This window comes from Cervus elaphus, chromosome 28 (assembly GCF_910594005.1).
Source record: "Cervus elaphus chromosome 28, mCerEla1.1, whole genome shotgun sequence".
In the NCBI taxonomy this organism is placed as follows: Eukaryota; Metazoa; Chordata; class Mammalia; order Artiodactyla; family Cervidae; genus Cervus; species Cervus elaphus.
In genome coordinates this window covers 40,855,366-40,882,156 of record NC_057842.1, presented here as the reverse complement: position 1 = coordinate 40,882,156, position 26,791 = coordinate 40,855,366, and the positions used below count along the sequence as shown (strand labels likewise).

Genomic DNA, 26,791 nt, shown 5'->3' with positions numbered 1-26,791 from the left:
AAAAAAGTATTGTGGGATTCCTTTTTAACCTAAAAATCATTGAGAAAGAAATGTAAATCCTGACCCTGCCAAGGTTCAGTGATTTATGCTTAAGGAACTTCACCAGCACACTCACCCTGCTCCTGGACACTCGGAGTGGTATCCTTGCTTCACAGTCAGTTGACCACCCAACAGCCAACACCAACACCAGAGTCCCAGTTGTAGATCTCAGGGGCTCTTTCTCCCAAAGCCCTGCTGCTGCCTCATCTCTTAGCCTCACTCTTAACTCACATTCATTCTTCCCTGTTTTCGTTCAGGCATCATCTAAGCTAAATTTCTTTACCTCACATTTTCTTTTTTTAAACTATGAATGACCCGGTTGCTGAATTTGCTTTAGGAAGCTTTATATTAAATGTACATATACAAATAAATAAATTATGATTGATTATAGGATTCGTGATTATTTCCATAATTTATTTTAAAGCTAGGCATCAGATTTGGTCAGACTCTTCAAACTGTTTTTGATATGGTGTTTATTTGCTAAGAAAAATATTGCATCTCCCAGCCTCCCAGCCAGTGTTTCATCTGTAAAGCCCTATTGTTATTTTCCAGCAGCTTCATGGAGACTTGACATCAAGAACTGTAACAGACCTTTTACCTCAGTCTAAGAGTTTATCATTTTCAGAGATGCTTATTGTACTGATGCATTTTATTCGTTCATTGGACATAATTTGTTGAGAGTCTCGTATATATTGGTCACTGTGCTAAATGCTGGGGAATTATGGGTTGAAAATACATAATTTGCTGATGTGCAAAAGCTTACAGTCTGACAAGAGAAGTAAAAAAGGCGCAGAGTAGACGCCATACGGGCATTAGATGTGCCAATAGGCAGAGCATAAAGAAACAGAGAGCCTGAAGAAGGGAGTGATCTGGGGAGGCTGTCAGAGGGACACCTGAGATAAGTCTTAAAAGATGTATGTAATGATGGCTGCATACACTAAATACACTACTCTTCAATGAACGAGGAAGGGCAAACTTTACAGTATACACATTAGAACTTGAGAAACCAGTTAAAAGGTATAGAACTGGCTCAAATGTATACAAGAAGGGGAAAAATCCTAGGTAGAGAGGAGAATGTGGACAATGCAGGAGTCTATGAAATAGCTCAACATGTTAGGGGGCTGCCAGTCCTTGAGTGTGGCTAGATCGTAGGGTAGGTGTGGATGGTTCAACCTCCAAAGGGCTTTAAGCAACAGAAATACAGGAATGATGGGACCTTCAGGTAATGCCATGAATTTGAAGTCTCAGTGACATTCTGGGCACCTTCTGATTTTTTTGACTGAAGGCCTCTTTCTCTGAGAAATCTAAGGTGGAGAACAAGTATGTAAAGAATGCCCAAGAATTTGGACAACAAAATTTTCTAGAAGTCATTTGGGATGGCTCCCTGCCTGTAGGTAAGTTTCACTTCAGCTATCCTAGAGAGCAGTCTGTTTTCTTCTTAACATTTCCTAGAGAGTCAGGTTCCAAGTGGGACGGGCTCTGGGCCAAGATAAAGCTTTCTTCTAGAGCCCCTTGCAAATCCAAACACACATGGAGAGCCCCACAGGAAGCAGAACGCCCTCCCTGCCTTCTGACCTGCCCATGCTGGCCTAGCGATGTGAGACACTGGCGCGAGATTCCCGTTTACTGTTACCCGGGCCACGGCATCCAGAGGAGAGTGACTCACTTACATGGCACTTGGTGGTCGGGGTCTCCAGGACAATAGTAGTGATAATTCCACTGAGCTTGCACGGAGGGCTCAGGGGGCAGCATCTGTGCCCACGCTGGGTATCTCTGAGGTTCACACTGATGGAACTCCCTGGATCTGAGCGGTCTGGGGAGGTCCTGGAGGTAACACACGGAGGTGAGGGGTAGGGGCCTTTCCAGTTGCCTGATGCCCAGGACGTCCTGCGGCTGTGAATCATACCCCGTGTCTATTGTAGGTGGGTCTGGGGCTGCTCGGCTCCTACGCGGCCGGGGCACCATCTCCTGGCTACCACTCTGGGGGTCTGCTGAGGCATTAGGTACACTTTGGTCGGATTTGTCAGAGTCATGGCCAGTGTCAGGGGAAGTTGCTGAGAGCCAAGATCCCAGCCATTGATTATGCTTTTCTGTAAGGGAAAACTGATGCTCCTGGGGGAGGGCTCCAGCCACAGACTGAGTCTCGGGCTCCCCGGCTGCAGAGAAGCCTGAGGGGAAGTCTTTGCTGGGACCCGGGTGTCTCCTCCACAAGCTGTCTTCACCCTCTGCCAAGACTTTAGCGCGCAGGTGGGTGACCCTCGGGGACACAGGCTGCTGGAGATTTGATAGTTGCAGGGGTGGGTGAGCCTGAGGAAAGTCTCTGGAGGAAGGCCGAGCCGTTGGGGATGCAGACAAGTTGTTAGGTGCCATGTTCCTTGCATCTGGAGCAGGCGGTTCTGACTCCTCTGCCAGGGAATATTCCGAGGGGGGTTTCAGCAACTGACTTGGATATGGTTCTGATTCATCCACCTCCACAGGAATGCTTCGGTTCATTCTAGTGTCTGGAACAAGAGAAAACATGCCACAACCTCAGGAGTCAGGTCAGTTCTTGGTGTCCCCACTTCATGACCTTAAGGGACCCCATTCAAGATGTGTTTTAAATTAACAGTAGTGTGACACCAACGTGCTGGCGGAGCCCCTGGTCACAGAAAATCTTTCACTTATCCTCCAGGGAAAGGCACTAAGACTTATTAAGATAATTTTTTCTGGAAGGCTATTCAAAGAATGTGACTGGACCATTGTGTGGTAGAAGTCATACACCAGCAAGGGGAAGACATAGATGAAAACCAATGGCCAATTTCCGAGGAAAGAGAAATGATCAGAATGTGGATTGCTTCATGTGTGTTTGGAATCCATGATGAAAGAAATATCAGTAACAGATGTGGAATGACCTCCAAAATATACTGTTAAGTGATAAGGGAAAAAAAAAAAAACCAAGGTGCAGACCAATGTGTAAATGGTGCTTCTATTTTGTGGGAAAAAATTAGGAGAGGGGAATGTGTGAGTATGTGTGTGTGTGCATGCACATCTGCTTGCACACATATAAAATGTATATGGAAGACACATAAGACATTGGTGCATTGGTTGCCTTTGAGAATGGGGCTAAGCTGAGGGAGAGGAGGATGAGGGAGAATTTTCACCTTCTGAGCTTTTAAACTATTGCTCCATGTGACCTATTGCCTAATTAAAAAAAAAACAAAAAGAAAAAAGAATTTTAAAGCCTGAGTTTAAAAAGCACTGGAAAAAAGGTCATAGTGACATTTTCCAGTTACAGCTATAGGTTATTTGGAGGACTTAATTCCCTCTTGCAAGATGCCTGCACGACCATCTGGCCTGTGATGTAGCAGCTCCATGGACAAGGCTCAATAAACTAGCCTTTAGCCCACAGCAGTCAGCCCACAGTCCAGGGAATACTGTTTTACCCATAGAAATAGAACTCTCAACCAACATGACAGAATGGGAAAGAAAATTGGCCTCCCCTTATCATTACATTGGTTGAAATGATGCCCCAGAATACTTAGGCTCCAGAGGAAGGAAGGAGGCAGGCAGGTCAGGGGAAAAGATGTCTCTAGGTGAGGACAGGGAGCCAGAGCAGGGACAGTGGGAGTGAAGGAGTCACAAGAAAAGACCCCAGCGGTCTGTTCCATGAAGGCCTCATACATAACATGCCTCAAATGCCATACAGAGAAAAGGAGCGGTGCTGGTGGTTGGATCGTTAAATTCCTCTTTCATCTACGTAGAATTTCAACCACAAACACTCACTGAGGGCTTACTGTGCCCCAAGGCATGATGCCCATCAGTTACTGCTCTAAGACAAGCTGGAAAAATGGGAATTCCCCTTCTCTTGAGCCTAATACCCAACCCAATGGCAACATGACAGCATGCATTTTAAGCAACATACTTTTAGAAAATATTTTTATTTATTTGGCTGCTACTAAGTCTTAGCTGCGGCATGTGGGGTCTAGTTCCCTGACCAGGACCAAGGTTTGAACCTGGGCCCCCTGCTGAACTGGGAGCTTGGAGTCTTAGCCCCTGGACCACTAGGGAAGTCACATGCATTTTAAAATGCTGCCCCGCAGAGCAGAAGTGGGATCAGTGGTTTCCCACATTTTTCTTCGTGGCCTATAAAAAGAGATGTCAGTTTGCCATGTGTGTTCAGTTGTGTCTGACTCTTTTGCGACTGTATGGACTATAGCCCATCAGACTCCTCTGTCCATGGGATTTCTCAGGCAAAAATACTGGAGTGAGTTGCCATTTCCTTCTGCAGGGGATCTTCCTGGACCAGGGATTGAACCTGAGTCTCCTGCATTGCAGGCAGATCCTTTACTGCTTGACCCATCAGGAAAGCCCCAGTTTTCCTTGCACTCCCTGCCAAATGAATGTCCGCTAACACTTCTCTGACCCTCACTTGGTATCAGACTTACCCATCTGCTCCAAATAAGCTTTGTACCACTTTCTCACAAGAGAAAATTCCCTCAGGCTCCAAGTCCCCGCCAGCCCTCCCTCCCTCCTTGCCACAGGCTTTCTAGGTTGCTCTCTAGTCTGGGTGTGCGTCCTGCCCCATGGCTCTGCAGAGACTTCATCACCCAAACTGATTAGACCCTGGAAAAACACACACCTTTCAACTGATCTCAGTTGATTAGACCTACCCCAAACACACATATTTCAACTACTGAGTATTTAAAAATGTTCACCAATGTTTTCTTTTCTTTCTTACAGTTTTTCTACAGCTCTGAAACTGGATATGCCATACAACATGCTCTTCATCTGGTCAGGAAGCAAAAGTATTTTCCAAAGGACTGGGCTGCATGTTACGTAAACTTCAGCAAGCATCTGTGGACCCATAGCTGAATGATGGGGGTCGGGGAGGAGGACAAGGGTGAGGGTGGAGAAGCTGCCTGAGAACCAGCCAGCAAAAGAACTAAATGCTGTTGGCTATTTCTTGGTACGTAATTCATTTTCATTTTCCACACTTCAGGTAGAATTGTTTATATTCTCCCTGGGTTTCAGATGTGAATACCTTAGAAGTACTTCCCTAAAAATTATAAAATTAAATTTAAAAAGTTGCAAATTCTCTTCCAGCTGAGGAGATTTCAAGGACTTGGAGGAAGCTAATAAAAAGGGTGACAAGTGTGGACATCTCCGGAGTGTGGTCACTTAACTGGGATTCTGATGTCGTGTCCTAGGAAAGGAATTCTAGAATTGAAACTGGTCTGAAAAGGAACAAGTGGGTCCTTGGATGATAGTGAATAAACCTGGCATGGCAATGAACAACCTTTTAGGAAAACGATGGGATTAGTCACTTTTAACAAACACAGTGAACCCTGATGTTTTAAATTTGTCACTACAAATATTCAAACAGCAAATGATTACTGAACCCTGCAGTATGTCTGACACTGTGCTGTGAACCCCCTCTTCTGAAGCATAAGCTCAATTAAAATTCTTGTATAGTTGATACCTACAAGTGACACATAACTCAAGAGGTCCAAGAGGATATCTAATAAAAGGTAAACAAAATGATTTCTGGTGACATAAAACATGCCTACCTTCAAGTGGTTTGTAATCTAACTGAAGGAAAATGACTAGTACAGGAAATCAAACTAATACAAATCGAGGGCCTTTGCACTTGCCATTTCTTCTTCTTGGAACACTCTTCCCCTACATATCTGCATGGCTTTCTTTCTTTCTTTTTTAAGGCTTTACTCAGCTCTCGTCTTCTCTGTGAGGGCTCCCTGGTCACCCTCTAAAATTTTTACATGCTCCTCTCACTCCATCTCCCTTTCCTGCTTTATCCTTCTCTCAGCAGTTGTCACCATTGTATATACTATAAAAGAGACGTTATCAGTTCTAATACCTAGTACAATATTCCTTGTGTATTGTCTCTCCTCTCCCCCCAGGATGTAAGCTTCATGAGGGTGTGATTTTCAACTCTTCTGTTCATAGCTGTCTTCCCAGCATCGAGAATTATACCTGGTACCTAGCAGGTGCTCAATAACTATTTGTTGAATGAATGAAGGATCAATGCCTGTTTTAGAGAGGAGACAGATCCATGTAGCTGGAAGGATCTCTGACTGTGAGGAAGTCAGGTCCATGAAGGGTGACGGGGAGGATTTGGTGGGCCAAGTCCTCAGAGTTCTTGAAATTAGACCACATGGGTACCCTTTCCTCTTCCTCTCAAATATGTATTAAGCTCCACTAAGTGTCAGGCCCTGAGGCCAGGCCTGAAGAGGTCCCATCCACCTGAACCCTTGTTGGCAGAGTAACAGTGAGCCTACCCCACAGCGTGATGGGGCATCTGCTCTCTCTGCTCAGACACGGAGTACCCGATCTCCTCCTACATCCTCAGCAGCGGGTGGGGCAGGCCTGCCGTCACCACAGGGGCCCCTCTGGCCCTAGACCTCAGCCAGAACTGACAAAACAACCCCACCACCCTCCTGAGGGTGTCACAGAGAATACAACGCCACATCAGAGGGCCACGGGCAGCTCAGTGGGTTGGGTCGGAAGTGGCAGTTTTGTTTTTTGGTCTTTAATGTCAATATTGTAATAAAAAAGATAACTAGACATTAGAAAAAATTAACTCAGTACCCCACCTCTCCTAACCATTTCCATTTCCCTTGTTTTATTCCAGACCTCTTCTATACGCTATCCATGGGCAGCTCAGTGGGTTGGGTCGGAAGTGGCAGTTTTGTTTTTTGGCCTTTAATGTCAATATTGTAATAAAAAAGATAACTAGACATAAGAAAAAATTAACTCAGTACCCCACCTCTCCTAACCATTTCCATTTCCCTTGTTTTATTCCAGACCTCTTCTATACCTCTTCTATACACAGGCACAGCCTGTGTTCCCATCCCCCTCAGAGGGTGGAAATTGGCTTTAAGCAAAAAAAAGCCCTGTTTTCTAGCCATGATGTGGAGAAGTCACTGACCCCGAGGGGGACAGAAGACCTCCCAGTTAGGGCCTGTTGACCCCCTTGGTGGCTGTGCTCTGGACGGTCTCAGCTCATCAGCACGACATTGAGCTCAGAAAGCCGGGAGAGGCTGAGGCTGTTGGGGGTGCAGCCAACAGACAAGTCTAGCTCATGGCTTCAGATGGTTGGTGAAAGGGAGAGGCTGGCCACCCAGGGACCTCAGAAGAGTTTCTGACTCAGAAGCGCTTTCTAAGAGGCTCACAATTCAGATGCCCAGGCCCCACCCCTTGAGAGTCTAAGATAAGGCCAGGGAGCCCTTTTCTGTCTAAGTCCCACAGGTTGGAGAAGGAAAAGGCAACCCACTCCAGTACTCTTGCCTGGAGAATCCCATGGACGGAGGAGCTTGGCAGGCTACAGTCCATGGGGTCGCAAGAGTCAGACAGGACTGAGCGACTAAACCACCACCACCAAGTCCCACAGGTAAATAGGTCCTCTCATATTTTACCAAGGGAAGTGTCATCTGTATGATTTGGCCATGACTATCGGGACTTTTAAATCTAATGTCCTTGGACCTAGTAATTTCGTTTCCAAGAATTTCCTCTATAGAGAGATGCACTTATTTTGTAAAAACAAAGAGGCCCTGAAGATAGGCAACGCAGCAAGGTTTGTAACAGCAAAGACTGCAAACGACTCACCCACCCAAAAAGCTTCTGCTTTTTTAAAAACCGTTGTCCGGCCTTGCAATGAATACTCCGCATCGTTTTGAAAAGACTGAGGAAATGCTGTGTGAACTGATTTGGAACTATCTCTAAAATTTATCGTGAAGTTAAAAATGGAAGGAGCAGAACAGTGTGTAGAGTATATGTTACCCTTTGTCCAATCTAAGTCTGTCTCTGCCCAAGCTGGGTGGTCAGAAAGCTGGAACAGAGGGTGCCTCCTGGAAGGGAATTGGGTGACTGGGAGCGGAGGTGGGCGGGAGACTTGCTTTTCAGAGCATTTTTTACCTTTTAAGTTTTGTACCAAGTGCCTGTATATTTACTTACAAGATAAAAAAGGGAAAGGAAACGCTCCACCAGTGATTCTGATGTCCACAAAGATTAAGACTCATTGAGAGAGAGGCATTGCTGAGACCACCCAGGAGAGAGTAAACCGTTCCTTAAAATACAAAAGACCATTCAGCATAGGGTGAAGACATTTGTCCACAGTGGGGATGGGCGGACCTGGGGTGGCATGAGCTAGGAATGGAAACTAGTCCCAGGTCCACGTGCGTGCATGCTGTTGCTTCAGTCGTGTCCGACTCTTCGTGACCCCACGGACTGTAGCCCATCAGGCTCCTCTGTCCATGGGATTCTCCAGGCAAGAATACTAGAGTGGGTTGCCATGCCTTCCTCCAGGGGATTTTCCCAATCCAGGGATCGAACCCAAGTCCCTTTTGTCTACCTGCGTTGGCAGGTGGGTTCTTTACCACTGGTGCCACCTGGAAAGCCGCTCCCTGCCGCCAGGTGCACACAACCAGGTGAACCAGTGATGCACGTGAGTCTGGTTCTTAATCTGATCTGACTCAAGAAACAGCAGTTTTCCTTCTCTAGAATCTCACTGCCCTTTGGACTGTGAGCTGTGGTCCTAGCCCTTAGATTCTGACCAGCATCTTTCTTCAAATCTCTCAGTTTTTTTGTCCCAGTCTTTCTGGCTTCCTTTCTGCTTTCTCTCCTTCCTGAGTAGCCCGGTTTCGCAGATAATTATCAAGACATCAGCAGCTTTGACATCCCCTGTGGCAATGCTCTCTGGAGTCCCATTCACAGAATTTCTCCTTCATTCTGTCTGTCTGTCTGTCTGTCTCTCGTTGCCTCCAAATCTTTGCTCATGTCTGTTCCCAGCAAACTTTCTTTCCTCCAGCACATTCTGTGTCCAATTATCAATCTGTCTGATCTCATAGTCCCAGCTTTCTCATCTCATAGTTCATCCAAAACTTCTTTTCTTCTCATCATGTCCGCCTCTCTTTCTGCAGGTCTGTTAGATTAGACCCTAGCCCTGCTGTGCATAGGACACACGTCTCTCTCAGCACACACATTCAGATCTGAAGTCCATGTTCACAGTTAACTGTGGCTTCTGCCTTCCAGACAGTACCTGAATCAATACATATTTCTATGATGTGGAAAATATGCAGGACTTAAATGTAGAGGCCCTAGAGTCAAGCTCCCTATGATTGGATTCCTTCTCTGCTAGTGGCATGACTGAAACTGAAACTCCAATACTTTGGCCACCTTATGTGAAGAGCTGACTCATTTGAAAATACCCTGATGCTGGGAAAGATTGAGGGCAGGAGGAGAAGGGGACAACAGAGGATGAGATGGTTGGATGGCATCACCGACTCAATGGACATGAGTTTGGGTAAACTGCAGGAATCGGTGCTGGACAGGGAGGCCTGGCGTGCTGTGGTTCATGGGGTTGCAAAGAGTCGGACACGACTGAGCAACTGAACTGAACTGAAGTGGCATGATTAGATGTGTGACCTTGAGAAAATTACTGAACTTCTCTGGGCCTCATTTTTCTCATCTGTAAAGTGTGTGGAGGGGAGATAACAGCATTTGCCCCATAGGAGGGTATTGCAAGGATAAAAGAAGAAGGTATAAATAAAGTGCTGACTGTAGAGTCTGGCCCATATCAAGCTGTCCAAAAACAAAGGTTATTTTGTTATTAGTTTTACAACAAATAGTTGGCTTTGGAACTGTTTTTTTAGACCATGTTTGCTTGTTTTATACTTGGATGCTAAAACTATTACATAAACCTGGTGTGCTGTAGTCACGGGGCTGCAAAGAGACGCGGCTTAGTGACTGAACAACAACAAAGTGTATGGAGCCTGCATCTTTCTAACCAACGTGTGTATTTCCGGCAGATTCAGTATATAGATTCAGTATACATCATTTCATGTGGTCCTGAAACAGCTGGGTCAGAGGAGGGATATGTGGTGTCACTACCATTCCTACTATAGAGAGCCTTAGGCACATTAGGTAGCTTTTTCAAAGTCACAGCCAATTCCAGCCTATAGATTTCCAAACTCTTTCCATTAAACCACATAAATCAGACACTTGCAAACCTTTTCTGTAAAGAACCAGACAATAAATAGTTCATACCCTGTGGACCACAAACTGTCTTTGTCTCCTACTCTGCTTTTTAGTTAGCTTATTTGTACACAACCCTTCAATAATATAAATTCTTAGCAATAGGCAGATATAGAAATAGACCAGGGGCCACCTTCGGCTCAAGGGTTGTAGTTTATCAACCTCTGATATAGATTATGCTGGTAAATCAATATAAACTTAATGAAATGGATATACTTAAGAAAGCTGACCCTTTCTAACAAAGATTGTTAATATTTGTCAAATGTTTACTACAGGTCAAATATTGTTCCAGGTGTTTTGGATGTACTAACTTATCCTCACAGACACCCTATTCGTAGGCACTGCATCAGCCCTATTTTAGGAATGGGGAAACCGAACACAGGGCGGTCAAGTAACTTTCTCAAGGCCACAGAGCTAGTAAGGAGCAGAGCTAGGGTTCAAATCCAGGCAGTTCGCACCAGAGCCTGTGCACTGAACCCTCTTGCCTCTTGGTTGGAAGCATGGACTTGCACAGCGTTTGGGGGCAGCAGAGCAAGGGGGTGGCAGGAGCTGAGTAAACCTTAGAAGTTTCTGGAATAAATAGATTTCAGAACCATTCACCTTGAAGCTAAGGAGGCGTGGATACCTGCCACCTGTGTTTTATGAAGAATGGCCAGGCTGGAAACCTGTGATGGCTTTCCTTCATGCCACTACAATAGAGGATATGGGTGAGATTGCCGAGGCATCTTGATTTGAGAAAAGCACTTGATTGGATCTCATTAAATTTTAATCATAAACTGAATTCAAAATAAATTGAAAACTTGTTGACAGAGCACAAACAAAGGGTGATGATAAATGGCGATGCATCTAGAGAGGGGATATTTTCCAGGGGACGCCTCTGAGGCAAGGACGGATGGGATTTAATGAAGGTGTTATGTCCCTGGAAGAAGACAAATAGCAGAGCATGAAGCAGAGGAAGGGCAGCAGTGAGCAGCCTGAGTAATTAATAAATCACATTGCTGCTGCTGCTGCTAAGTTGCGTCAGTCGCGTCCGACTCTGTGAGACCCCACAGACGGCAGCCCACCAGGCTCCCCCATCCCAGGGATTCTCCAGACAAGAACACTGGAGTGGGTTGCCATTTCCCTCTCCAATGCATGAAAGTAAAAAGTGAAAGTAAAGTCGCTCAGTTGTATCCGACTCTTCGCGACCCCATGGACAGCAGCCTACCAGGCTCCTCTGTCCATGGGATTTTCCAGGCAAGAGTACTGGAGTGGGTAATAAACCACATTACTAGCTCCTAAATGATCAAGACTTGCTGTTACCAACTGCTTGGATTTTTTTCTTTAAGCATTCTTTGGGTCAACCATAGGGTTGAAGGGCCTTAGAGACACACAGCATGAATATTTTGGGGGGATATATCAATAAATATATAAATTTACAGCTTGGAAGGGCCTCAGATCCAATTTGGATCAGATCTTTGCAATCACAGATTCTCAAGGTCTTACTTCATTCTCCAGGGAGTCATTTTTTTTCCATAAGTGTCTGAAAGTTCTGGATTACAAAACAACAACAACAAAACTTTAAACTCATTAACATTCTTCATTTACTACCCAAATGCATGCAAACTTTCCCAACGTTAGTTGGCTCAGTGGAAGTTGGTTTTGAGTGAACTGTATGGCTCAGGTTCAAATTCCAGTGAGTAAATATTTCCAAGTTTACTTGCAGAATTTCCCAGACAGAGAAGTTCTTCCACTTGGTTTGCCAGAGGACTGGAAGCAGTGGTGAGCCCTGGAGATGAGGGAACGTTTACTGGCCCTTGTTCGTGTCTTGCACAGTACAGCTCACAGCATGCTGAAGGCAGTGCAGCGTGACCTGACCTGATTAGAAGTTTGCTCTGGAACTCCTCTGAGCTGCTCAACTGGCTGATGGGGCTAATGGGAATAGACTGACTCCACCGTGCTGGAAGCTGGTAAACACCGTTTCCAGAACAACCTCAAACCAGCCCATGGGTTCTTTTGTTTGTTTGTTTCAGATAAGGTTTCTCTAAACACACATTTGTGATTCTTAATTCAGTCCAGACCCCAGAATGAAGGAGAAGGGGCAGAAAGGAAAAAATCCGGAGGGGGAGAAGAAGGGATGGAAAGGAGGAAAGGAAAATGGAAGAGAAGCCAGAAGAGTGAGAAACTTTGAAGGAAAAGCTAAAAAAACTTGTCCTTTATTGGTGGAGGACAGAGGCTCACTTAAATTGTGATTTTGACATGTTGCTGGGTGAGACAAGGGGCAGTTGGAAGGGGTGGGAGAGAATGAGTGCAGGTAAAAGGCAAGAGTGTTGGAGGGGAGCTGCTGAGCCCAGGAGAGTCTGGGCCAACAGCACAGAGGAGGAAGGGTGGTGGGAGGGAGACCTGGGAACCCGGCCTGGGAGAGGAAGAAGGAAAAACACTGGAACCCTTAGTGCAGGAAACAGTGAGGTGGCAAAAGCCAAGTTCCCATCATCACTGAAGTGGCTGCCCAGACCTCAGTCAGTCTGGGTCTTCAGGGTGAAGGAAGGGGGTCACATGGGCTGGGGGCTCCCGTCAGTCCCAAACAACTTGATATCAGCTGCCTTATCAAGAAATCACTCCAGACTGGCATAGCTTCGCAGGTCACGAGCAGGATGAAAGCTCACCTTCCTCCCTCAGCCAGATTAAAGCTTCAAGTCTCCAGGAAGTTCTGTGTATACACACACACACACACACACACACACACACATGCACAGAGGTACAGAGCAAGCTTAACTCTCAGGCATCAACACACATGTGGGTGAGTAGGAGGCCTGCTGGGCAAGAGACGCAAAGAATGTCGAATGTCTGAGGGAGAAGGACAGCCTGGGCTTCATGAACTAAAAATACCTCCGTGACAATGCACTAGAAGAAACAGAAGAGGCCCGGGGGAGAGCTGCTTGACTCTAATCCTCAGATACTTTCTCACGGAAGGACTGCAGGATTGTTTTGATAAGGAAATATGATCAAACATTAGGGGTCATCTCATTGGATCTGAAAGGAATTTAAAGTTTAATATACCTCATCTGTGTGCTCTTTTTTTTCCCATGCAGCAGTTGCCTGCAATTCATATGTGTTTTGAAAGACTAATCAAAAATTGTCTGTCGTGGAAAAATGATTCGTTCAAGATATTTCTGAGATTTCAACTCTTCAAAACATAGATTTAATTAAGGCAAACTACCCGCATAGCCGATCTTTCTGAGTGCCTGCAACTATGATTCTGAATTTCTGCAGCTATGACTGCCTTCTCCTTATTTTCAGAGCATTTGAAAGTCACTAGCTCCTTAATTTTGAGAGAAGCAGGCTTAAATATTTTCCATCTTTGAACCCTCCCAAAGTGAGGTATCCCTGAGTTAACAGTCTTCTCCCCAACATGCCCAGACTTCACGCTTAGTCAGCCCACCCCAAGCACCGAGCAAAGCAGGGGCCGTTCCATCACAAATGACACAAGATGAAGAATGTCTGTGGGTGGTCTTTCTGGGTCAAAGCTTGGCTGGCAGCAAACTATAGCTGACTTGATTTCAGATAATGGTGCATGTTATTTGAAAATAAAAATCAGTAACGCGTCACAGGTGAAACATCTTGAAATTCCTGTCCTCTCATCCCAGGATGAGAGAGAGTCATCTGAAAGCATGATGAGGACCATACCAGGGCCTTCATATTCCACAGAAACAGCTGAGCAATACCAAAAGCCCTGAGTCAGCCCATCCCACTCAACCAGGGCCCGTGTGAACTGTATGGAGGGAGAGAATGAGCTCAAAAGAAACAATGATTTTTTTTCTTTTTTAAAACAACGTAGTGGTTTGGAAAAGGTTAAGAATTCTGGGTGTCCACCCTCTAATAATGTGTCGGATCCTAGTCATCACCCTTACATGGTATCAGGATGTGCTTCACAGCTTCCTTTCACCTCCCATTAAAGGCCCCACACAAAGCGACTGGTCTAGCCAAGGAGTCATTTCCAGCTCCAGCTAAGTCAGTAACACAGCCTTCTGGAGCCAGGCCTGTGTGCCAGCTCTCTGGTGCTGCCTGGACTCTGGGCAAGTGCACAGGCCATGTCTTCCTGGGTAACCCAAATGGGACAGAAACTAATTCAAGAAACTCCCTGTGTTCTCCTATTTAACTAGAGTCAAAAATAATACCTAAATTCCAGGCAGCTCTCCCACAGAGCCATGGGGCTGCCCAGTACCCTCCCCTAGCCACCCAGCCTTTCACCCAGACTAAGGCTTCACCTTTTATAGATGAGTGAAAGGAATCAGAGCAGTTTATGTGGAAGAAACCTGAACGCCCCCGAAGTGTTTGACAGTATTCTGAGTGCTAAAGGGTAAAGAGGATTAAGCCCTTTTCCTCCAGGGACTATCTAGTAGGAGAGGTAAGATTAATATATTTGAATCATCAGTAAACAAAACACATATCCTCTAAGACCGCCCACTATGGCTGCCCCTCTGGGATTCTCATCACCCTCCCTTATTTTCTTAGAAGTGAATTTCAACATAATCTTCTTAGCTCACCACCCCCACCCACATTTTATTGATGAAGAAATCCAGGCTCATGGAAAAAAAAAAAAGTAAATTGCCTAAGTCACAGAGTCAGCAAGCAGAGAAGGGAGAATCTGAAACCAAGTTTCAGGTTCTCTGTTTTTATTACTTATTTTCTTGTTCATTTAAAAATATCCCCCTATACTAAGAGACCACCTTGAACTTGACAGTCACATGAAGCTCGATAAGCTTCTAAGAGAAAATAATAGCACTTCTCTCCTTGTTTTTCCTAAAGGCTCAGGCCGGCTATCTGTGCCAGCAAATGCCTGGGTGGTGTGGGAGGGTGGAGGGCTGGGGCAGAGGGGCTGGCAGAGCCACAGCCAGCACGGAACAGGGCTGGACTTCCTGGCTCAAGAACAGGGTGTTGGTTTTTTTTTTTCCCCTGAGTGAAAGAGGGATCAAGAAAACTGGGGAGTTCTCCTTCCACCTCTGCCACTGACGCGTCCCGGGGCTGGAATCCGAAGTCGTCATTTTTTGCCTTCCCCGGCTCCCTCCCTGGAGAAGGGGGGTGAGGGAGGGGGTGGGGGGTTGTCTTCTTCATCAAAACTTGTGGGGACACTAAGTCCTCAAACACAGGGGTGTGTGTGTGTGTGTGTGTGTGTCTATTCCTCAAAGAGTTAATCTTCACTCTCCCGTCTGAAATACTAAACCACTGGCCCTGTCTCACAGCCGACACGTAGCTGTCATGTTCTCAGCCGGAGCTGTCTCTCCGTACACGAACTAACAAATGAAAGGTGGGGAGAGGCAGGCGGAGGAAAGAGAGATGGCACTTTCAGGAAAGGAGAAAACAGTGTTTCGGAAAATGGATCAGAAGTTAAGAAGTAAGGTCAGTCAGGTGACAACTGAATCACTTACCTTAGAGCCGCCAAGGACAGACAGGCCGGCCACGGGTGGTCACACTCTCTCTTCTTCTCGGGCCGCTCTACCTCGGGCCGCTCCAGGCCTCCCTCCACCCTCTCCCGGCCCAGGTAATCCGCGGAACAGGCTCCGAAGCCGGAAGTGGAAGCTGTATGCAAATTTCTACCGAGGCTAGGAAGCCTCTGCTCAAAAATCTCCCTGTGGGCAGTGAATCAACAGCCGCTGAGAAGTCACTTTACTTCTTAAAACAGAAACCTTCATTCACTAGAAAAGGCCACTAGCCAATTAGGCTGCATTTTTTTTTTTTCCCATCACCCAGCTAAGTAACTGCTGAGGAATGTCCCCTGAACCTCAGGGTTGTCGAAGCACCCAGGCCTGAGACGGTGCCCTGGGAGGGGTGGTAAGATGGGTTATTCATTAGCAGCTCCAGAGCAGGAAACTGGGGTGGGGCAGATCGTGGGGAGGAGTATGGAGCAAAACTTCTTACTGTCTCTAACTGCATTTACTGCTCTTAATCACAAAGGGAGGACTCACTGCCCATTCCCCACCCCCACCCCAACACACACATTCCTTACCCCATCCACAGGCACGAATAAGTGACTATTTTTAAGAAAAAAACACACACACACAGTCTTCTTCTGGCTGCATTTTTCATGTCCTCAAGTTTATTTCTTCATCTTTCCTTGTCCTTGTTTAATCGGTGCCTACAGAATTTATTGCTGAAGGAGACACTAGAAACAGGATGACCAGGACAGCAGGCTGTAATGGGAGCTGTGGTGGCCAGCGTGTGAACTCAGTTACCCATTGGCCAGCTGGGTGTGGGCAGGTGTACTCTGCTCCTGCCGCTCTGCCTGCCGGGTGAGTCCTGAGGGTCAGCCCATTTTTGCCAATAGATATGACAGATAAATACATGTATGTGTATTTATATACATTTATTCACTGTTGTTTCTAACACTTATCACTGTGCCCAGAACATAGTAGGCAAGCATGACATGACTGCCATATGACCAAAAAATGACAGAAATGTCTGGAAGAATGCATATCAAACTACTAAGTAGTGATCACTTCCAGGGAAGAGGGTTGAGGGAATGGGTGAGAATGGAAGGCTTTTATCCTATTCATTGCGTAAAATATGTATACTGTACATATACTGGGGGCTTCCCTGGTGGCTCAGTGGTAAAAATATGGTTAAAAAAAAAAGTGGTAAAAAAGCTGAGATGAAGGCGACACTAGAGTTGCAGTTTCGATCCCTGGGTGGGGAAGAGCCCCTGGAAGAGGAAACAGCAACCCACTCCAGTATTCTTGCCTGGAAAATTCCATGGACAGAGGAGCCTGGTAGGCTACAGTCCATGGAGTTGCAAAGAGTCGGACACGACTGAGCACACAAACACCCATATACCTATATTGGATTATTTTCCCCACAAGTGTGTAGCATATCATTCATTAAAAAAAAAAAAAGATTAAAAAATTGCACTTATTACCTTGGCCTTGAGTTTTCTGCCTCAAAACTATTAATGCAAAACAGAAAAAGAGACACAGAAGTACAGAACAGACTTTTGAATTCTGTGGGAGAAGGTGAGGGTGGGATGTTTCGAAAGAACAGCATGTATATTATCTATGGTGAAACAGATCGCCAGCCCAGGTGGGATGCATGAGACAAGTGCTCGGGCCTGGTGCACTGGGAAGACCCAGAGGAATCGGGTGGAGAGGGAGGTGGGAGGGGGAATCGAGATGGGGAATACGTGTAAATCTATGGCTGATTCATGTCAATGTATGACAAAACCCACTGAAATGTTGTGAAGTAATTAGCCTCCAACTAATTAAAAATAAATAAATAAATAAAAAGATAAAAAAAATATTATTATAATAGGCTTTTTTAGTTTAGGGGAAAATAGCACTTTTTTGTAGGGAGCTGTTGGTACCAGGATACTTTGAAAAAGCTATCACTATTAGGGGATGAGAATAGAAAAGAGCGACAAAAAGAGAAGAAAAGAGGGAGAGCAAAGAAAGGGGGTGGGGTTAAGACAATTTTCATTTCTTTTAGATGCCTTTAAATGGATTGGGAAAAGCCCAGAAGACGCTCCTATCAACCACTGCCTTTGGAATACAGCCCATCAGGAAGAACAAGAGGGATCTTTTTTTCTAGTTCTCCCACCAACTGTTTCCCCAAATGTGAGCCTAAGGGCCCTGCGGGGAGATACCAAGCACTGCAGTGCTGCTCATAATTGCTGGTAGCTGGGCCTTCCTCTGGCTCAGTTTATCCTGAGCAGAACCGCAGCACTTGAGGAAGGAGTTCATGGTTCCTACTTAGGAGCCCTTGCTGGGGCCCCACTGAAAAGCAGCCTGAGGATGTAAACTGTTTACAGAGGAGGTCCTGAACGCTAGAAACTTCTGTCTGAACATGCCTGCGGCAGTTAGTCAAATATGGATGACGGGGGAAATGTCAGGGAGTGCCTGGGAAATGAACACCTCCATCCCCTCAGGAGACCCCGCTGGTGTTCCCGGGCTGATACACACAGCCCTTTGGCTGCCCCCACAGAAAAGGAACTCTTCACCCAGGAACTACCATACAGTACTTGTTAGTATATTTAATCCTCCAAAAAGGCCTGGAGATGAGTTTACTCCTGTCCCTCCCAGTTTACCTTTAAGGAATCTGGAGCTCGAGACTGGGTCACTTCTAAGGTCACACAGCTAGTCTGTGGAGAAGAATTCCAGAACTGTCTCACTTCCAATAGGTGGATGTTACCTCCCCTTCCTTGGTCGCCCTGCTAAAGTCTGCTCTTCCTGTGTGCTTGGGTGGAGCACACAGAACTTGCTTTCTTTGCACAACTCTTGGCAATTTAAGAGGGGGGATAAAGGTGTAAGTAATAAAAGGATGGATCTGAGACTGTGCCAATTACCATGGTGCTGTGTCTATGCGATGCCGGATGCTGTATACACAGTAGGCAGACTACTCAGGAGGCAGACCAGCCCTCTTGTTCTGGTCCAGGAGGCAGAATAGGTGTTTGCCAGGTTCTAGAGTCGCTCAGTATTCTTGCATAATTAGATAAAGGCCAGTTCTTCCCACCTTTGTAAGCAAAACCATTTGGACCTAATACTCTGGACTCGCTATACTATGGCTTTAACCCATGAAAAGAGAGGCAAAGAGGAAAAGATTCATTCCTTGGACAAACCTTGATTTTCCATTTTTAAACGCTATGATTTTAAGTGCTGAGAAGGCAGAGTGAAACTGTGACATACCATGAGGAAGAGAAGAAAACTCCTGTCCTTCATTCCCAGAGGATGGTCCTCACTCACAGAGTTCCCAGCACTAGTGACTCTCCCCACAGCTCGGTTCCAGGACTGAGGCAAGAAGAGAAGAGACGCCCCGGCTCCCAGCGCCTGGTCCTGCCTGCCCTTCTGGCTTACTCCAGTCCCACAATCTTTAGTGAGTACTTGCCTCATTTCAGACATGAAATGACATTTCATGACATGGGTGCTAGGCACGCAAACTGAAAGATTCTCAGGTTCTTGTGTCTCTTTCAGAAGCGAAAAACTATGGAAATACAGGGAGTTCCAAATAAACTAGCCACCAGACATGGCTGTAGAGTCACTGGTTACTTCTTCTCCACTGCTGTGGTGGGATGCTTCTAGTTCAGAGGGGCTGCCAGAGGCAGGCAGAAGCCAGAACTCTTCACTGCCTTCCTCCCCGACTCCCACTGAGCCCCCGGACCCTGCCCCACCAGTCCAGGGGGCCCTTCTTCTCAGAGAGTTGCCCACTACAGCCGTTTCAGATTCTGTCAGCTGAGTCAGTCAGAACCTCACAAATATCGCATAGAGGTCCTGTTAGTAACACAGACTCTCATGAGGAAAGGATTCTCTCTCACTCCTTTTCTTTTTAAGAGGTTCTTTGAGGACTTCCCTGGTGGTCCAGTGGTTAAGACTCTGTGCTTCCAATGCAGGTTATGCTGGTTTGATCCCTGGTCAGGGAACTAAGATCCCATATGCCGTGTGGCAAAAAAAAAAGAGGTTCCTTGAGCCCTGTATAGATTTGTTCATCTCCTTCTCCTATGAAGGGTATAAGATTTTGTCAGCCTACAAAAGCTCTGTCATTCCATTTCCTCACTGCGATGGTACGAATTCGCCTTACATTTACACCCTTAAAAGGGAACACTTTAAAGTTCTGGAAAAGCCAAAGATTATCTGCTTCAAGGTGACTTTCCTCAAAGTGGTCACCCGGACCCAAAGTTGTTGGCAGCATCTCTTGCTCAAAAGTGATGAAGTCCTGACAAACTAGGCTCCCCAATATGACCAACACAATAATAAGAGCTAACCTCAGATAAGAGCTAACTAAGTGTTCTAAGAACTGTGTGTGCCTTTACGTACTCAATGTTCACAATACCCCTATGAGGTAGGTACTAGAAGATTAGTTACACTTATTATTTATTGTGTGCCAAGTGATTTTCACTGTCTGTCTAACAAAGTGAAGAGATTTACTCACCAGAATTCCAGACAACTGCTTTCCAAGAGAGAGAAGTAGATGGAGACCAGACTCTGCTTCCTGTGGAGGCTGGACACAGCAGGGCAAGTCAGATGAGAGAGGGATGTTTGGAAAGGGATGATAAGGAAGTAGCATGAGGTCCACAGAGGAGATGGAGGAAACTCAGTGTGGTAATGAGAGAGCAGGAGGCATCCTCCACCCTTCAAGGAAGTCTGTAATTAATAATCCTACATTATTCTCCAAGTCTTCTCTAGTTAGATGTACTGAATTGTTTGACTTTTCAACATGTACATGGGGAGTTTATTCAGGTTCTATTTAAAAAATAGGATGGTTAGGGCAGAGGAACTAATTTAACATTTCTACAAAGGAGACAAGACAGATGGCCAACAGGCACATGAAAATATGCTCAGCATCACGAATCATTAGAAAAATGCAAATCAAAACCACATTGAAGTATCACCTTACACTGATCAGAATGACCATCATCAAAAGTCTACAAATAATAAATGCTTGAGAAGGTGTAGAGAAAAGGAACCCTCCTACACTGTTGGTAGGAATAGAAATTGGTATAGTCACTATGGAGAACGGTATAGATGTTCCTTAAAAAGCTAAAAATAGAACTACCATATGATCCAGCAATCCCATCCTGGGCATATATCTGGAAAAGGTAAAAACTAATTTGAAAAGATACATGCCCTTCAATGTTCATAGCATCACTGTTTACAGTAGCGAAGACATGGATACAACCTAAGTGTCCATCAACAGAAGGATGAATAAAGAAGTTGTGGTACATATATGTGATGGCATATTACTCAGCCACAGAAAAGAATGAAGCAATACCATTTGTAACAATATGGATGGATCTAGAAATTATCATGCTAAGTGAAATGAGACAGAAAGACAAGTTTATGATATCACTTATATGTGGAATCTAAACTATGATACAAAAGAACTTATTCTTTTGTATCATAAACAGAAATAGCCCCACAGACATGAGAATAGACTTATGGTTACCAAAGGGGGAAGCTGGGAGGGATAAATTGAGAGCATGGTATTAACAGATGCACACTACCATATATAAAATAGATAAACAACAAGGACTTACTGTATAGCACAGGGAACTATATTGAATATTTTGTAATAAACTGTAATGGAAAAGAATAGAAAAAAGAACAGAAAAATAGAAATCACTTTGCTGACACCTGAAACTAACACAATATTGTAAATCAAGCATGTCTCAACTTAAAAAATTAGGATGGTTACTATAAAAAAAGAGAAAGGAACACGTTTCACGGAGCATATACATAAATTGGAACCTATGGGCACCGTAGGCAGGAATTTGAAATTGTGCAGCCCCTGTGAAAAATAGTATGGCAATTTCTCACAAATTTAAAAATTGAATTACTATATGACCCAATAATTCCATTTCTGGGTATACACCCAGAAGAAGTGAGGGTTTCAAAGAGATCCTCAAGATAAGAAAGCAGAGTCTGAAAGAGAAATGTGTACACAATGTTCATAGCAGCATTATATACTACAGCCAAGGTGGAAGCGATCCAAGTGTCCATCAGTGGATGACTAGATAAACGGAGTATGGCGTACACCTACAATGGGATATTAATCAGCCTTAGAAAAGGAAGGAAATTCTGACGTGTACTATAACATGGATGAACCTGGAGGACATTTTGCTCAGTGAAGTGAGCCAGTCATATAGGGACAAATACCGTAAGATTCCACTTGGCTGAGGTACCTAGAGTGATCAAATTCACAGAGACAGAAAGTAAAATGATGGTTATCAAGGACTGAGAAGAGGGAAGAATGCAGAGTTATTGTTTAACAGGGACAGAGTTTCAGTTTTGCAAGATGAAAAGAGTTCTGGAAATAAATAACGATGCCAGTTACGCAATGACGTGAATGTACTTAATACCACTGAACCGTGCACTTAAAAATGGTTAAGATGGTAAGTTTTATGTTATGTTATTTCATCACAATTAAAATAAAATAACCCCCAAAGCAGATGGGCATGGTGGGTTTTATTTCCCTCATTTTACAGGTGAGAAAATTAGGATGCACGAAGTCGGGTAGCATGTCAGAGGTGCACAGCTGGGTTTCAAACCAGCGCCAACGCCCTGAGAAGGCCCCAGCTCTTCCCCGCACCGTGCTATCCAGGACCCACTGGGGCAGGTGGATGCTAAAGCCACAGACTCATGCCCCTTACCCTCTCGAGACTACCCTTCCTTCTTCAACACTGCTTTTTTCCAGGATACTTTTTCTTTCTTTTGCCTTTCCCTCATAAAAAGTGCTCTCAGGAAAAAAACCTGATCACTCATTTATACCTCAGTTACACGGTGTGAATTTAAATCATTGTGCTACCTCTCTGAGGGGTGCTTGCATTTTAAGCCTCATCACTCTCTATGAAATGAAAGCCTTTGTTCCATGTTAAAGGAATTTCAGGCATCAGGGAGCAAGCCGGAAGAAACTGGAGGGTGGTGGCGGCAGGTAGGAGCACTATAACCCAGAGAAATGTATTAAATGGTGGAAACTGTAGGCGCAAAGTTAGAAGGCAGGTGTATTTTATGGACAGATTGATCTTTCAAGGCCTCACACAGATGTGAGTTGTGGATGCAAGGGAGATAGGTGGGCGGTTCTCATTAAGCTTTTCCCATCCAGCTGTCTGACCTCCAGACTCTAAGCTTTTGTTTGTCACCAGAACTGGGCACACCTTAGAAAAGAGAATCTGGAGGGTTGATTTCCTCAGGGCACTGTCTCCCTGACAGTTCTCACTGCCTCTTCTCTTCCTGTTGCATCATGAAATTGCAGTCTAAAGCAACTGGGTGTGGTAGTTGGAGGTCTCTGCCTAAAGATCTGAGCACTCATTCCTTTAGTGTCAAGAACGCCCCACATGTATATGCTCACTGACCTGGTGTATTGTGTAGGACCTAAGGCAGCCCATGAGGATGTAAATACCTGTTTTCTGGGCACTCACAGACGAGGACTGAGCATTCCTGGGAGTGGAAAAAGACATTACACCAACAGCATTGGGATAAGAGCCTGGGCTGCAAGTTTGGATGTGGACTAGTCCCTTGACCACTTCCTGCCAGCTGTGTGCCCTCAGGGAAGTTCCTAACTTCTTTGCACCTCAGTTTCTTAATCTGGATAATGGGATAAGATACCTCTTTCATCCGTGATCAAGGGGACAAATGCACCAATTCTGGCTGCTGCTTTTGTGTAAAGAAAACTTCTCCTTTCCTCCTGGGGTATGAACACAGAGCTCCCTGGGTAGAGACCAGGGCTGATTTTGCCTTCTCAGCCAGGCACCAACTGCCTAGACAGCAGCCTTCTGAGATTATCATGAAGATTAGATAAAGTGACTTCTGTGCAGTGTCTAGCATTGTGCTCAATAAATATTAGCTACTATTATAATAAATATTAAATAATGTGTCACTCAATTAGTATACCAGGAGTCAGTGATCAGTCAATACTGGAAAAGAAAAAAACAACAAAATAGTAAATAATATTAAAAATGCATATGTAGCAATAAGACATTCTTACGCTAACAATTAAATAAGGGTGTACTGTATGTTAGAGAATTCACTGCAAATCTGAGAATTCAACCGCAGGTGAGGATCGAGTTGAGCAAAAACCAAAGGTCAAACCACGTACTTCTTGAGGGCTTTTGCCAGCTCTGCTCTGGGCTCTGCTCTGGGGACAGACTGACCACTTCACCTCTCAGGCCACATGAAAGCTTACGTATTGTACAGGCAGACTCGTCCTCACTCACTCGGCTTGTTGCCTTGATGCTTACACCTTCCAGGCAGGAGAAAAATGATGTATTCTTTTAATTTAAAATATCTTCCCCTTCAGCTTTTCCTGGCTGGCAGGTTGCATATAGAAGTAAGTGTAAACAGGCACAGCGGTGCTTTCTGTAAGAAAGATGTTCTTAGAATTTCATCTTAAAAACAATAGGCCAGTAAATTTTATGTGTGTGTGTGTGACAGAAGGGGAGAGAGAGAAGGAGAGGGAGGAAGAACGAAGAGAGGGAGGAGGAGGGGGAGGAGAGAGTTTTAACTTTTAGATTATGCCAAAACCCCCCAAAAACCCACAACCTTTTTTCTAGCGCTTTCCTATCTCTCTTTATGAACTCCCATCCCACTAAATTATGGGGAAGAGATCACATGCTTGCCAGTGAGAGTAATTCAGCCTCTTTCAGTTCAGTCTCTCTTTGGGAATTATTGAGCATTTCAGCATTTCTCGCTCTTTCTCTCAGGCATAGGGTCTAGAAGTAGAGGAGAGCCTATGCTGAGGGCAGAGGCTTAGGTTCACGCTGGGCTCAACCATAAAAAGGATTTGAGGACTAAGACAGACCTTGGAACAGAATTGGACACTAATCTCTTCCTCTCTCGGGGGGCCCCCTCCAGGAGAGGGGCACGTCCACTGAGTCGAGGGAAGCTAGTCTAAGGGAGGAAGTTGCTGGTTGGGACTCCCTGAAGGTGGCCTAGTTCTGGGTTAGAAACAAGCAAAAGGAACCTGCTTCTGAGTGTCACTGATGCTGACAAGGAAACCACAAGACCCTGACAACCCACAAGACAACCTCTCTCTCTCATACACACACACACACACACACACACACACACGCGCGCACGCACACACACACACACACACACACACGGTGAAAACATCAGCCTTCTGATGTTTGAGAGGCTTGGTTTCCAGCAACTGGTGGGGCTCAAGCTGTCACACTTGGACTGCTTCAAAGGAAATGTTGCTTGGCGTTTGGGTGAGAGGCAGAAGGCAGGTGCTAGCAACCTGGGGAGGAGGTGGTGTTTGTCTTTGGCCCCCTTTCATGAAACACTTCGTCAGTTCTGAGAGCCCTTCTTTCAGGGGACTGTCTTCCCACGAGGCTCCTCTACTGAGGCTGCTGACTGTTCTGTCTCAGCTCCTCCCCGGCTGTCCCCTCCTGGCCTCTGAGCATGACTGCCTCCTTGCCCTTTGTCCTCCTTGCCCCTTTCCTGCCCGAGGTCTTGCCACCTCTCTACCTTTCAAGAGCACACTGGCTCCTCCAACCCTCTCCGGGCTGACGAGGTAGATATCTGCCACTTCTCCAAGGCCACTGGCTAGTCCATGGTAGAGTTGGGAATTTAACCCTTGCAATCCAACTGCAGGCTCTGGACTCTTCATCCTAAATCTTCCAGACTTTAGAAATCAGCCTTCCTGTAACACATAAATAAAATGCCTTAACTCCATCTCCCGCATCCGGTGGGAAGTCCAGTACCTCCCCAACATTTCCAAGGGCTCCTGGGGCGGGGGGAGGGTGAGTCATATCCTCCTGGATATTCCCTAAATTAAATTCTTGATCCTTCTTGTCCTCTTGCCTCCAGCATGTGGGGTCTTCTCTCCCCTTCCCTCACCCAAGGCAAGGGCACCATCTTCCCTCTGATTCCCCAAAGCACACCTAAGCCAAAACCAGCATGTTAAGTGTGTTCTTAAGGATTGGGGATGGCTGGTGATAACGGAGGGTCACCATGCCATAGCTGAGCGCAGGAAAGAGCTGCAAACTCAAAATGGGGCATGCTTATCCTGCCGGCCCTCCCCCACATTTTCAGGGATGGGGCAAGAATTGGCGGCCCAGCCCTCACCTTTTCTCTCACACCATTCCTAACACCAGCTACATCCCACACACTAGGGACCTCAGCTGTGAACACTCTGGCCCATGTTTAAACTCTATACCACCCCCTTTTGGCCTCATAAGACCAGGGATTTCCAAGGTCCTAAAGGAGGGAGAGAGCCCTGGTGTGGACATACCCCACTGGCCCCACGCCGTGGAGTGAGCACAGGTGAGCACAGGCTCTTGAGACTCAAATCATTGCTTCCTAACTCCACTTTCAGGGCATCGAACTGGTAGCTGGAAATCAGCTATTGTGTGGGGGAATGTTTACACAATGGAAACCAGCAAACACTTCAATCTACAAAACAAACTGTTTTTTTCCCTGGAGAGCTTGTTTACCAGTGCACCACTGGCCCACGGATGCCTCCCGCCAGGCACAGGGGCACAGCCAGGCTGGAGCCCTCCAAGGCTGTGGTTCTCAGATTTTGCTACATATTAGAATCACCTGAGAATTCTGGTGGTGGGCTGTCAGCTTGTTTAAAAGTTCCTTGGGTAATTCCAGTGCATAGCTGAGCTGCAGTGTGTGTGTGTGTGTGTGTGTGTGTGTGTGTGTGTGTGTGTGTGTGTGTGTGTGTGTGTAGTTGCTCAGTCATGTCTGACTCTTTGCCATCTCACGGACCTGAGCTGCAGTGTGTGTGTGTGTGTGTGTGTGTGTGCGCGCGCGCATGCGTGCGTGCGTGTGTAGTTGCTCAGTCATGTCTGACTCTGCAATCTCACGGACCCACCAGGCTTCTCTGTCCATACCGCAGACCCAATGTTCCAAAACATCTGTTATGAAAACAGTGTATTTATAAATTGCCTGGGGATCTTTGAAATGAGAGTCTGGTCCAGGAAGCCTGGGGTGGAGCCTGGGATTCTGCTTTCCTAACAAGCTCTCCGGTGCTACTGATGCTGCTATTCTATGGACCACAATTTAAACAGCAAAAGCAGGGTCTGAGGGAGCTACCACTATTCTGAGGATCCTCAGCTTTGCCCAGCACGGAGAGTTTCTCACTGGAATTGCTTTTGTCCTTAAGTCCTGATCTTGGCCATTTTTTGAGCCTAATCTGATCCCTTGTATCCTATTCTCGGTAACTGGACGCAAGTGTCACTCGATGCCTGGGGCATGAGTGCGTGCTAAATAGTTTTAGTCGTGTCCAACTCTGTGGGACCCTATGGACTGTGGCC

At 45.8% G+C, this 26,791-nt stretch overlaps 1 protein-coding gene and 1 long non-coding RNA gene across 5 annotated transcripts in view; one reads left to right on the top strand and one right to left on the bottom strand.

Moving 5' to 3' along the window:
- Positions 1–5,180, top strand: part of LOC122685537 — a 41,968-nt gene extending 36,788 nt beyond the window's left edge. For 2 of the 3 annotated variants that reach the window (XR_006338431.1, XR_006338429.1), the window contains exon 2: positions 4,759–5,180. This is a non-coding gene — a long non-coding RNA (uncharacterized LOC122685537). Of the gene's footprint in view, positions 1–2,461; positions 2,580–4,758 lie in introns of those variants that run through there. The other variant, XR_006338430.1, reaches the window with a different exon arrangement.
- TRAF3IP2 (TRAF3 interacting protein 2) overlaps positions 1–15,926 on the bottom strand; it is a 43,755-nt gene extending 27,829 nt beyond the window's left edge. For both annotated transcript variants that reach the window (XM_043890415.1, XM_043890416.1), the window contains exons 1-2: positions 15,477–15,926; positions 1,710–2,540 (exon numbers count right to left, since the gene is read on the bottom strand). In XM_043890415.1, the coding sequence (XP_043746350.1) occupies positions 1,710–2,532 (823 nt within the window). In that variant the 5' untranslated portion in view covers positions 2,533–2,540; positions 15,477–15,926. The remainder of the gene's footprint in view (positions 1–1,709; positions 2,541–15,476) is intronic.
- Positions 15,927–26,791: the final 10,865 nt, after the last annotated feature.